The 13,362-nt window shown below is 36.1% G+C and overlaps 1 protein-coding gene across 1 annotated transcript in view; it reads right to left on the bottom strand.

Annotated features, from left to right (window-relative positions):
* Positions 1-9,431: 9,431 nt before the first annotated feature.
* Positions 9,432-13,362, bottom strand: part of prpf4bb (pre-mRNA processing factor 4Bb) — a 47,974-nt gene continuing 44,043 nt past the window's right edge. The window contains exons 14-15 of the mRNA XM_026201161.1: positions 10,774-10,860; positions 9,432-10,628 (exon numbers count right to left, since the gene is read on the bottom strand). Coding sequence (XP_026056946.1) covers positions 10,425-10,628; positions 10,774-10,860 — 291 coding nt within the window. The 3' untranslated portion in view covers positions 9,432-10,424. The remainder of the gene's footprint in view (positions 10,629-10,773; positions 10,861-13,362) is intronic.

Genomic DNA, 13,362 nt, shown 5'->3' with positions numbered 1-13,362 from the left:
TTTCTCAGTTGAATCTAATAGGATCGCTGTGTCCATGTCTTTTACTGTCTATGATTTTTTTTTTCCCCTAGGTTCGTTCCTCATTCAAAGGAAGTCTGAGCATAGAACAACATTTCCAGAATACACTGGAGTGTCAAATAGCTGAGCTGGCACAAATATATCTGCACCTGTACGATTGCTTGTGGAGAGACTTTAAAGATTCAGAGAAAGCATTTCATTCATAGAAAGAACTTGCAACCAATCTTGGTGTCACAAGCAACGTGACACGTTTACATTAATCTACAACCCGCCGCCAGCAGCGTGGGGGTGTTGAAAAGTTTGGAAACAGTACACTTTCGCTCAGCCTTTTCGAATTTCTATTTCCCCCCAAATGAAGAACAAAAACGAACTTTGTTTGAAGTATATAAGGGCCTTCAGATGCCACACCCATGGACCATTGGCTAAATGTCTGATGCATACGGCACACAACAGTGGAAACACTTCAGGAATTTAGAAGTTGTCATCGGATTGGTGGAATTATACAGGATTTCCAGTAGACGTGCATATCGTGTTCTGTAATTTTCCAACTGGAAATGATGCCGTGACGCCAAACCCTCTAACGAAAGAAGAAAGCAGTGTTGTAAAGTTGTACAATTTGTGGCATAGAATCTTGGGGAAGTCGTGGCCTAATGGTTAGAGGGTTGGACTCCCAATCGAAGGGTTGTGAGTTCTAGTCTCGGGCCGGACGGAATTGTGGGTGGGGGTAGTGCATGAACAGCTCTCTCTCCACCTTCAATACCACGACTTAGGTGCCCTTGAGCAAGGCATCGAACCCCCAACTGCTCCCCGGGCGCCGCAGCATAAATGGCTGCCCACTGCTCCGGGTGTGTGCTCACAGTGTGTGTGTGTGTGTTCACTACTCTGTGTGTGTGCATTTCGGATGGGTTAAATGCAGAGCACAAATTCTGAGTATGGGTCACCATACTTGGCTGAATGTCACTTCACTTTCACTTTCACTTCACTTCACTAAAAAAACGTCAGAGAGTTTAACACACGGGTCTGTTATTGTCGTGACATTTCCACGCCCCGAAACGTGACGATGTACTGTATTTGGTTGACACTTTACATTTTGGTCAAATGGCCTCAGTGTTGCCAGACATACAATAATTATCATATTTGTACAATAATTTTAACCTCTGTGTACGATTAATAATGAAAAAAATCCGGTAACGTACGATAATTTCAGAATTTTATGAAAATTCAAATGATGGTAGTTGCAGTCATAGGGCTTCTATACTCATACGCAAAATCGGAAGAACCAACATCTGGCAACACAGTCTTCCAATGACAGCGGCTCAGATGTGGAGTTAACTGCACCACGCAGCAACAGCTAAATTCTTTCTTCACTGGATGAGTCAAAGCAAGTGTTAAAAATCATTTTAATATGTTTTAATATGCACCACGACGCAGACAGTCACTGAAAATAATGGGATAGTATTTTGTCGCACTGCTTCCGTCCAACCATACAGCTAGTTATTTATTGTGGAAATATGCAGGTCGTGTCAAAATGTTGTTGGTTTAGAATAGATAAATAACTGTTTTCACTCGTGTACGATAATTTTGAACTTCTGGTACGATACATGGCCATTTATAATCTGGCAACACTGAATGTTCTCCTGTGCTGGCCTTGACAATGAAAGCTACCATGAATTCCAGACCTTCAGCCATCAGTCTTGTTTTTGCCTTGACTTGTTTTTGACCTTGGATTGTTTAATTTTTTCTCGTGATCATTTGCAAAAACCGTTATTATGAGGAAATTGATACATTTACAGTGCCACCCACTAATATTATATATATATATATATATATATATATATATATATATATATATATATATATATATATATATATATATATATATGTATGTATATTTATATATAGAATATACGGTAGGCTTTTTGACCCCAAGATTACGCTACAGTAATTTCTGCAATTCTCCGGCTGTGATCATTGGAGAGTCTTTAGCCACTCAAACTCTTCTCCTCAGCATGCATTAGAATGATATAGACACATGCCCACTTCCAGGCCGATTTGTAACATCTTTATTTAATTGGAACTGCTAAATTATTGCCCTGATGGTGGAAATTTGTATTTTCAATGCTATAGCTATTTTTTTTTTACAGCCATTTCTATTTTGTGAAGCTCAACAATCTTGTTCTGTACATCAGAATTCTACTATTTGGTTGTACTCCTTCTGACCTTCTGATAGCTGATTAAGAAGGAAATGGTGGCCTAGTGGTTAGAGAGTTTGACTCCTAACCCTAGGATTGTAGGCTCAAATCTCGGGCCGGCAATGCCACGACTTAGGTGCCCACTGCTCTGTGTGTGTGTGGGTGGGTTAAATGCAGAGCATGAATTCTGAGTATTGGTCACCATACTTGGCTGAATGTCATGTCATGGCACTTAAAGGGTTAGTTCACCCAAATATGAAAATTCTGTCATTAATTACTCACCCTCATGTTGTTTCAAACCTGTAAAACTTTTGTTCATCTTCTGAACACAAATTAAGATATTTCTGATGTAATCTGAGAGCTGTCTTGAATAAAGTTTTTTTTTTTTTTTTTCGCACAAAAAGTATTCTCGTAGCTTCGTGGATGAACCAGTGATGTCACATGGATTAATTCACAGATCTCCTTGCTATGTTTCTGGACTTTGGAACATTTAAGCTGTGTTGCTGTCTAAGCAGGGTCAGAAAGCTCTCAGATTCAATTGAAATCTTGTTTTACGGGTTTGAAACAACATGATGGTGAGTAATCAATGACAGAATTTTCATATTTGGGTGAACTAACCCTTTAATCATCTATCACAAGGAGTAAACCTGATGTACAGAACAAGATTTTTGAGCTTCACAAAATAAATTGTGGCTGTAAGAAAAAAGTTTAAAGCAATGAAGATACTAATTTTCACCATCAGGGCAATAATTAAGTAGTTCCAATTAAAGGTCCCATGACACGGAAATGTCACTTTCTGACGTTTTTTTACATTAATATGAGTTCCACTTGCCTGTATATGGTCCCCAAGTTTCTAGAAATTTTAATCGGTGTAAATCGAGATTTTGATCGAAATCTTTCTCTCAATACATACACTTTCTTTCAAATCAAAATCTTTCTCTGCCTTTGAGAAAATGGAAGCTCAACCGGGCTGATCTTGAATCTCCTCCTTATGATGTTATAAGGAGAAATGTTACCTCCCCTTTCTCTGCTTTTCCTGCCCAAATATATACATATAATTCAGTCGCAATGTCAGCACAGGCGTTACAAGCAGACTTTTATGATATGGATTCAACAGCACCGCCACAAACAGTGAATAACATGGTTCATTAATGCTTGATCTGTGATCAGTGATTTCTGATGTGTAGCTAATTATTCAAGTTCACACAGACTTTCTTTCTAAATCGTTTAATACTGTTTATGCATCAGTGAATCAAGCCAGTGACTATACGATCAACTTCATGTTGTTTTTCTTAATAGCATGAAACAAACCTGTTATTTAAATTGTGATTTAACTACAGAGAGCGATCAAAGAACGCTCCCTTTATTTTTTCAGAGCTGTCACACATCGCGAGTATATCTGCACACTTGCCTAAACTGCCGTTACAATGAATGCCGCTGTTATGCTGCACTACAAAGCTCTTACTGTATTCATGTGGTTTATTCATGTGTTTGCTGTTAGTTGTGGTGAAAGCATGTTGTGAGAGAAAACATACAACAGTTGTTGTTTACTTGGAGTCTCACAGCAGATACGCCCCTTCAAATAGAGCAATCAAGCCAGAGGGCTAATATCAGGATATAAAAATGCTTTTTATTTCTAAATTTTAAATGTAAAAACCATAATAACAATATAAGTACACCTAAGGAAACATTAAAAAAAGCATAAAAAAGGAAATAATCCACGTCATGGGACCTTTAACAAAATATGTTACAAATCTGCCTGGAAGAGGACCAGTGTTGTGCAAGTTATTTCCAAAATGTAATACATTATAGATTACTTGTTACTGTCATTTAAAAGTAATTCCTTACCTTACATTACTCCTGTATTACTTTTTAGTTACTTTCCCCAAAATAACTGCAGAAGTAGAAATTAACATTCTAAAAAGACAAAGTGTACTGCAGAGCATTGTACATCCAGTAGAGAGCATATTGATAGCTAAATGACTGTGGGCTATCCAGGCAACTAACAATATATAGTTTATAACTGGCAAAGTGAAGACTCAAGACAATGCAAGAAAGGATGACAGCCAGAATCACAAACAATAGAGGTCTGTCCTATTTGGCGCCTAAACTCTGGGATAACCTGCCTAACATTGTTCGGGAGGTAGACACACTCTTGCAGTTTAAATCTAGATTTAATCTAGATAAATCTAGATCTCTTTAACCTGGCATACACATAACATACTAATATGCTTTTAATATCCAAATCCGTTAAAGGATTTTTAGGCTGCATTGATTAGGTAAACCGGAACCGGAAACACTTCACATAACACCCTATGTACCTTCTACATCATTAGAAGAATGGCATCTACACTAATATTTGTCTGTTTTTCTCTTGTTCCGAGGTCACCGTGGCAACCAGATCCAGTCTGTATCCAGATCAGAGGGTCACTGCAGTCACCCGAATCCAGTACGTATCCAGACCAGATGGTGGATCAGCACCTAGAAAGGACCTCTACTGCCCTGAAAGACAGCAGAGACCAGGACAACCAGAGCCCCAGATACAGATCCCCTGTAAAGACCTAGTCTCAGATGACCACCAGGACAAGACCACAGGAAACAGATGATTCTTCTGCACAATCTGACTTTGCAACAGAGATGACACCACTGAATTCAATGATGAACTGCCTTTAACTATCATTTTGCATTATTGAGACACTGTTTTCCAAATGAATGTTGTTCAGTGCTTTGACACAATGTATTTTGTTTAAAGTGCTATATAAATAAAGGTGATTGATTGATTGATTGATTGATTAAAATGACCTTATTTAAAATGTAATATGTAGTGTCACTGTTTCAAGTGACCAAGTAATTTAACGGATTACATTTGATCACTTTTCAAAATTTATATTGTTTTCAAATTTTGATTATTTTGAATCATTTAAAGCAGCCAGGGTTAATGTTACAGTGGTACTCAACACTGATTACTCTCAGATTTCAGAATCCTTTTTCATTTGAATTAAGACTATAATTTAATTGTAAAGTACAACCACCTCAAAATAGGACTTTAGCAGCTCTTTTTACTTTGCAATCTTTTTTTAGGTTAAATACAGATTTGATATCATAAGATATAGTTTAATAGCTATGATCTCTTTTTGAAATCAAATCTTTGCATAGCTATGAAAGGAAACATTGGCATCTAATAATGCCTTGGAGAAAGGCAGTTAATCTAAAAATAAAATAAAATAAATAAATAATCATTTACATAAACCAAAATAGGAAATAAAACTGTTATGGAATAAGCATGTGTCATATTCTGTGTCTTCAACTTCAGAAACATTGGTGTCTCATATTTTAAATATGTATATGTGTGAAAATATTCAAATGTAACTCCCTTTGTAATCATTAACAATATCATAATTAACTGTAATTTAATTACAGTTTACATTACATTAAAAGATTACAGCTACATTTATTTTGCAATTAAATTACGTAATTAGTTACATGTAACTAGTTACTGCCCTGGTCCGGTCTGATGATAAAAGAAAAAGAACTGAATTTTTCAAGTGTTGGAATGGAAATGGCAGATGAGGGACGAAACAGGGACGTTCACAAACTGTCTCAGACGAATGTCCTCCGAACGTCCGCCAGCGAACGTCAAAAAGGTTACCAAATCCGGATGTCCTCAGAACGTCCACCAGTGAACGTTATAAAGCGGACGTACTGCCGACCAAGCGGACGTCTGGAACGCTGACACACTGGCTGCGTGGCGTCTGTTGGTAGTTTGAAAAATCAAGAATATTAACAGAGTTAATACTAATTATTGGTAAATGCTGGACCGTTCCCATTTCGCTCTGCATATGGAACCTGAAGATTTTTTTTAAACCAAGAATGAACCGAAATGAAAATGAAATGAAAACATTTAAATTATATATACACACACACCCATAGGCCTTATATTTATTTACTGTTTAATAAAAATAGCATTCATATGATCCTTTGTGTAAAGTTCTTCTTTTAATTTTTGTTTAGTAGACTGTAGCCTAATTTTGAAATTAACAAATTGTAACATTTTTTTTTTTTTAAAAGTTACAATGTTATATCATAATGTTATTGTTGTTTTACTTCCTTCTTTTATCCCATTTTACAATTACATTATTTTCGCAATCCGTCCCTTTGCGCCACCTGGTGGTATTTTCGCGAATGATTTTAACACGCGACTGAATTACCGCGGCTGTAGTAATGCCCAATTAGGCTGTCCACCTACTGTAGATCCTCTTCTGACCATTATCAATTTGTCATTAGGATATGTCCCCAAAACCTTCAAACTGGCTGTTATTAAGCCTATCATCAAAAAAAACCCAACTAGACCCCGAAGAACTAGTTAATTACAGACCAATCTCAAATCTTCCTTTTCTTTCCTTTTCTGAGGTAGTGTCCTCACAATTATATTCTTTCTAAGAGAAAAACGGTATCTGTGAGGATTTCCAGTCAGGATTTAGACCGTAGCATAGTACTTAGACTGCTCTCCTTAGTTACAAATAACCTGCTCTTAACATCTGACTGTGGTTGTGTCTCTCTATTAGTGCTATAGGATCTTAGTGCTGCGTTCAATACTAAAACTTTGCTGGCATTAATGGAAGTGTCGGTTTAAATCTAGATCAGGGATATGCAACTCCGTTCCTGGAGGTCCACTATACTGCAGAGTTTAGCTTCAGCACTCATAAAAACTCACCTGCCTGTATCTATCTAGTAATCCCGAAAACACTGATTGCCTTGTTCAGGTGTGTTTAACCCTCTGATGGTCTTCGTTTCCTGTCCATACTCGTGTTTTTTGGGACAATAACATTTAATTTTGTAACAAGATAATAGTTTTTTTAATTTTTTTTGTTTACAAATGTAATTTTACTCTGTTTGTTAATGTTTTTACTCAACATTTGTGCAGTTTTTGGAGGATTTATGATATCTTTTAAATTTCTATAAACAAATAAATATTTATTTAAATAGGCTTTTTACAAAAAAAAAAAAAAAACAGCATTTGATGTAAAATTCACTTTAAAAAAAGACCCAGATTTCTAACTTTCATTCATGGGGATAACATGGATAATTTTAAATTATTTAATGTAACATTTATACCCATTTTTTGGAAAATGCTGTAAAAAAATAAAAATAAAATCACTTTAACCACTAGATGGCTATAGAGCTCCACTATATGCTATTTGCTATTTGACTACCTGAAAGATATCTTTTCACAAGTTGGATTCATATCTAAATATTATAAAATAAAAATTATAACAAAAATGAAATATTTTTGGTCAAAGTTTAGTTTTTTTTACTTAAAAAAAAAAAAAGTTTTTCAATAATGTTACATTACAATGCATTGCAAGGCAATAAGCATGGTAAACCGCATGACTTCTGTAGACGGCGTTGGAGCAGGTTTGTGTGTGCGTGCTAAATTGTTTTGTCTCATCCTGTCATCTCTCTCTCCCTCTTTGGTGGTTCTGCATTTTGCATGATTTAATTGAAATAATTATAAGAGAGCAGTTGTTTTATATCCTCATGTGTGTGTGTGTGTACACATTGTCGGTCTCAGTGTCACCACTTTATATTTGTGTTGGTTCTGCATTTTGGATGATTTTATTTGACAAATGATAAGAGAACAGTTTTAATAGTCTCAAAAATGTATTCCTCTATGTGTGTGTGTGTGTGTGTGTGTGTGTGTGTATGTGTGTTGTGAGCAATATAATTTAGCATTGTGGATGTTTTTGCATTGGTGGAAGTGTGCCACTTTATTTGTGCCATTTCTGTCGATGTGTTCTGCGTTGTTTTTGCCACGCTAACATAAAAACAGATATCATTCCAATTTTTTTTTTTTTTTTTTTTGTAGATCTAGAAAGTATTGAGAGCCATAGAAGGTTTCATACCATTTGGACAAAGGGAACATTTTTTTTTTTTTTTATTTGAGCAAAAGTCATTTGGGGTTAAAAAAAAAAAACCGAAAACCATCTGAGGGTTAATTAGGGTTGGCAGGATAGTGGCCCTCCAGGACTGGAATTGCCTATCCCTGATCTAGATCAAAGACCCACATCTTTAACTTGGCTTACACATAACACACTAACACCTTTCTATTATTCAAATCTGTTAAAGGATTTTAAGGCTGCATTAATTAGGAAAACCGGAACCGTGAACACTTCCCATAACACACAATGTACTTGCTACATCGTTAGAAGAATGGCATCTATGCTAATATTAGTCTGTTTCTCTCTTATTCCGAGGTCACCTTTAGCCACCAAATTCAGTCTGTATCCAGATCAGATGGTCACTGTAGTTACCCGGATCCAGTACAATTCAGCCGAGATGGTGGATCAGCACCTAGAGAGGACCTGTGAGTTATAACTGTAACTTGAATAAGTTTTGGTCAGCAGCCAAAATAAAAATCGTGTCTATTATATACCGTGTATTCATGTTTTCTCTTGGTTCTAAATAAATGCGACTTATAGTCCAGTGCAACTTATATTTTTTTTTCCTCATCATGACATATTTTTGGACTGATGCGACTTATACTCAGGTGCGACTTATAGTCCGAAAAATACGAGATATATAAAATATATATATATATATATATATATATATATATATATATATATATTGTAATTCCTCAAATAAAAACCAGTAGTCAAATAAACGCCGGGCCTCTTGTAGTGGCCGTGGTCAACACGGACAAATAAAGGCCGGGGGAAATTTGTGCAGCGGAGCCAGATAATGAACGTACACGCCCACTGCTGGAGCGTTTCTCGTTCTCGAATCAAGAACCAGTAATTGCATCGGTTTTTGGATCATCACCAGTACACTGAACCGAGAACCGTGTCTGTCGGACGCGTCCGATTCGAGAGCTGATGATACTGCGCATATGTGATTCAGCATGAAGCAGACTGACACAGAGCGCGTCTGAACCGAACTGTTTCTTTCGGTGATTGATTCTGTGCTAATATTATGATCTCTGTCCATTGGAACGCTATCGCTTTTAATTTAAAACGGGTTATTTAAAACAATTACTTATCAAACAGATGGAATTAGAAATAAAGGCCTGCCTCTAATAAAAGCCTGCTTCAAATAAAAGCCTGTTACCTTCCTCAGTTCAGGTAAATAAAGGCCCCGGCTTTATATATATATATATTCACATTTTGTAAAGCAAAATGTAAAAAAAATATTTTCAGTTAAACAAATCCCAATAGCAGCTGACAAAAGTTTTACACTTTATTACTAAAAAGCAAAACCTTTTATTACTAAAAAGATTACACTCATGTAGCCATTTTAATTTCCCTTCACAATCAAATTTTTCAAGTTTATTAAAAAATAATAACAATCCCAGTTAGGAAAAACATGTTTTATGCTGCGAAAATTGAATTATTTACACTGTAAAATAAGTGATCACCCATCTCTCAGGGCATGTCTGAGAGACTTTCTTTTGCGCTTCAATGTTGGCATTGTGGCTCTTCCTACCACATAATTTAAATATTTGGGACTTTAAATTTAAGCATCATCTCTAACAGGCCTGCTTTAGCTTTAGAGTTTTTGGAAATCCAAGTTAATTTACAATTTAGTCGTCAAAAAGTGACAATTTGGAATCATTCACTAAGATTTAACACCTTAAGGACCCACGTAAATTTCTTAATAGGACAGGCTTTTAAGGTGGGACAAATAAAATGGGACAAGAAGGTTTCTAGTGTGATTTCCAGTATCATTTGAGGTAAATGTACTAGAGCAAAACCACTATTTTAAACAGCTGTACATCATTAACTATTATAAAGTAAATCTAAATTGAAGCCAATTGTTTAAATGGTTACCAAAAAGGACACATTTGCATTATAATTGTAGAATCACAAAAATAACTTGTTTCTCAGCCATTTCTTCCTTTCAACATCTGAACACTAAACTAACATATAAATGATGCATTTTGCACATTTCGGTCACTTCTGAAGTTAAATAAGACAAAGTCTGATAACTGCTAAACATGCCTCTCTCTCAAGGGAATGACTATGTATTCATCTGTACAATAAAAACAAGACCAATCTGAGAGATCCGAATAATAAAATGACTGGGCAAAACAAAAATCACTAGAAAAACATGAATAAAAATAGAAAATTGAAAGTCTTGTGATGATAAACATTCTGAGCTTGAGTCTATTGGCTCAGTCCTGGAACAATGGATAGTCACAGGTTAGGCATGAAAGTATCATATCTTTTCCTGAATGAAAGGGTGCTGTAGGGCTTGGTTGATGCTGATGCGTTTAGCTGGGTCCAGCATCAGAGTACCATCCAACAGATCTTTAAGCTGCATGACCTTCTTTCTCTGATCCTCAGGTAACCTCTGACCACCGATCATGTCCGCGAGCAGGTCTTTAGTGGGGTTAATGGTGCTCATCACAGTTACCTTCTCCTGAAAGTTTGAAAGAATGTGTAAGAGAAGGTGAAGGGCATGAAACAGATGTGTGCTGTTATCATAGTTGTGTGAATGGCATTAAAGCCAATTAGAAAAAAATAACACCATGAAAGTGGAAACCAACACATGAACTGGAACGTACCCTTTCAGTCACTTTGTCTACCTCTATATACAGGAAGTTCAAGCTCTGGTCAAAATGTTGGTCTTTAAACAGGCCTTTCCGGATCATCTACACAATTAAAAAAAACACCATGTAAGGATTTATACAAAAGAATTAAATGGCATAATAAAGTGAGTATATATTTACACGTTTTCTCAGTCACTTTGGTGTATTTATCAAATTAGAAATCAAATTCTCAAAACTACTTGTTCAACCTCCAAAAAATAATCTAGTCCTCAAACCTGTCCTGGAGTACCCCCAGTCCTGCACGTTTTGTAAATCTTCCTCATCTATCACACCTGAACCAACTCATAAGTGGAGACTGCAAGACCTGAAGTAGGTGTATCAGATATAGGGAGACATATAAAAAGTGCAGTGCTAGGGGTACTTCTTGGAGAGGTTTAAAAACCACTGATCTAGTCACTTGTGCACATTATAAAAGCAGTTTTTCATTCTTTTGAACAATTCTTTTGCGATTACTTTGGTACATTCATGCAACTGATTATGTAGGCTATATGGATTGTCTGCGGTTTCCTACATTATCATTTGCTTTTAGGGATGTCAACGATTAATTGATGACATAAATTTTCCGTAAGAGATGCAATCGATTAAAGTTATTGATGGTTGGTTAAAAGATTTAATGTTGGGCTGCGTGCAAGTGGCTGTGAGTGACGGTGATGGTATATAAATGCATCATTCATTCAAAATTTACAAATTAAGCTTTTAATGGGATTTAAACTTTAAAGTACATTAAAATAGAAACAACAAAAGTTCTTCAACATGAAAAGCAATAGAAATGTAATAACTAAGTAATTTCATCAGATAACTGCGGGACACAGTGACAGGACAGGTAGTCTATTCATTCCTACAACTTGTTAATTAGTTCCTACAACTTAATTTGTGGCAATTGTCCTTGTTTCATTAATTTTATTCCCTAAATAACCCATGATTTCCCATGATGCGAAAACCATGATTAAAAGTGAACGATAATAAAAAAACTTGCAAAATTAGAGGGTTAGATTGTGAAGATTCAGGAAAAGAAACAATGCCTAAATGTTTCTGAATTGGTGACCAACCTGCAAACCAGAATGAAGCCACATAAATGAAGGCTATAGGCTCTAACTGCATGGTCACGATCTAACATCAACCTATTATTCCTCTAATAAACAAAGCTTTTATACCACACTTGTCATAATCAGAGTTTATAATATGTAAATAAATAATTGCTGGATTGCTGGACTGGCACTGTGACAGACACTGACAATACGTTATTCCGGAGCATTCAATGATGTCACTAAACGGTGACGCTAGGGGTGTGACGGTTTGTATATAACCGTGAGACCGGCGGTTATAGTTGAACACCATCATTAGAACTCTATAACCGCCAAAACAGTGTCATTAAAATATTTTTTACAAACATTTTTTAGATAGGATCATAAGATGCGCAATATATCGGGAGACATGGTTTTTACCACTTAATGAAGTTTTGTAAATCATCAGACATGATATTTACCACTTCATAAAATTTTGCTTTGTAGAAAACCTTTCTTAAAAACGAATTTCGTTTTGTACAAATTTTGTCTTAATTTTAATAAATGTTTCATCAACCAATTGCATGTATTTTAATAAATAAAAAGCAAATATAGCAGACAATGATAACCGACATGGAAGCACCAGCGCGCCGCGTTCACTTTCACTGCACTGTGAACTAGAGCGCATCTCATCGTAAATGAAACTCAGCGTAGGCCTATGCCTCATACATTAGCATTAAATATCTTTGCTGCCTCCTTTCTAGAACAGACAATGGCATTTTTTTTGCGGCTCGCATCAGCAAAGCATTGCATGGCCATAGCAACAATCAGCGGATGGCGGGCGGGTGCGGCTTTGAAATTTGCTCAAAAAACGTTGCCGCGGATGATGAGTTTTGTGACCGATTTCCTTAATAAATGGAGGTCTGAAATCTCTGCCCCTTTACCGATCAGAGAATGCGCGCTGACACGGAGTTAACCCGCTATCTCCAAGAACAACCAATTGACTCTATGGCAGATCCACTAAAAGCAAATAGGCCTACCGGAATGCAAAAATTTAAAACCTGACATTTTCTAGAACAGAATCCAGCAGGATCAAATTAATGTGAGCAACAGTGTTGTGCTGCAGCAGCGCCGATGTAAGCAGTTAACGTGCAGCGCAGTCACATGCACGCCAGAGTTACGATTGGGATCATTTTGTTTTAAATACCATGTGTCAGTTGAAAACATTGCAATTGTTTTTTTTTTTTTTATATACAACAACGAGCACAATTCAATTAAAGTTCCTAAGCATGGCGTCTATATTGTCTTTCCAAGCAGAGATCCCAAAAAAATTAAATAAAAAAACTTTTACATGCAATGCATTTTTACATTTAACATTTACAGTTTCTGTTCAGGGTTTTCCAACTGAAATATATAATATTTTAGCCTTAAAGCATTATCTAAAAACAATAATCAAAACATTCACATCTTGAGCAGAAAAGTTAACAAAAAATTTCAAAGTTTAAGTTCCTCCTCAAGTCATGTCTGGAGTCATTTCAGG

Source organism: Carassius auratus, chromosome 24, assembly GCF_003368295.1.
Source record: "Carassius auratus strain Wakin chromosome 24, ASM336829v1, whole genome shotgun sequence".
Classification (NCBI taxonomy): Eukaryota; Metazoa; Chordata; class Actinopteri; order Cypriniformes; family Cyprinidae; genus Carassius; species Carassius auratus.
This window is presented reverse-complemented; position numbering and strand designations above follow the sequence as displayed.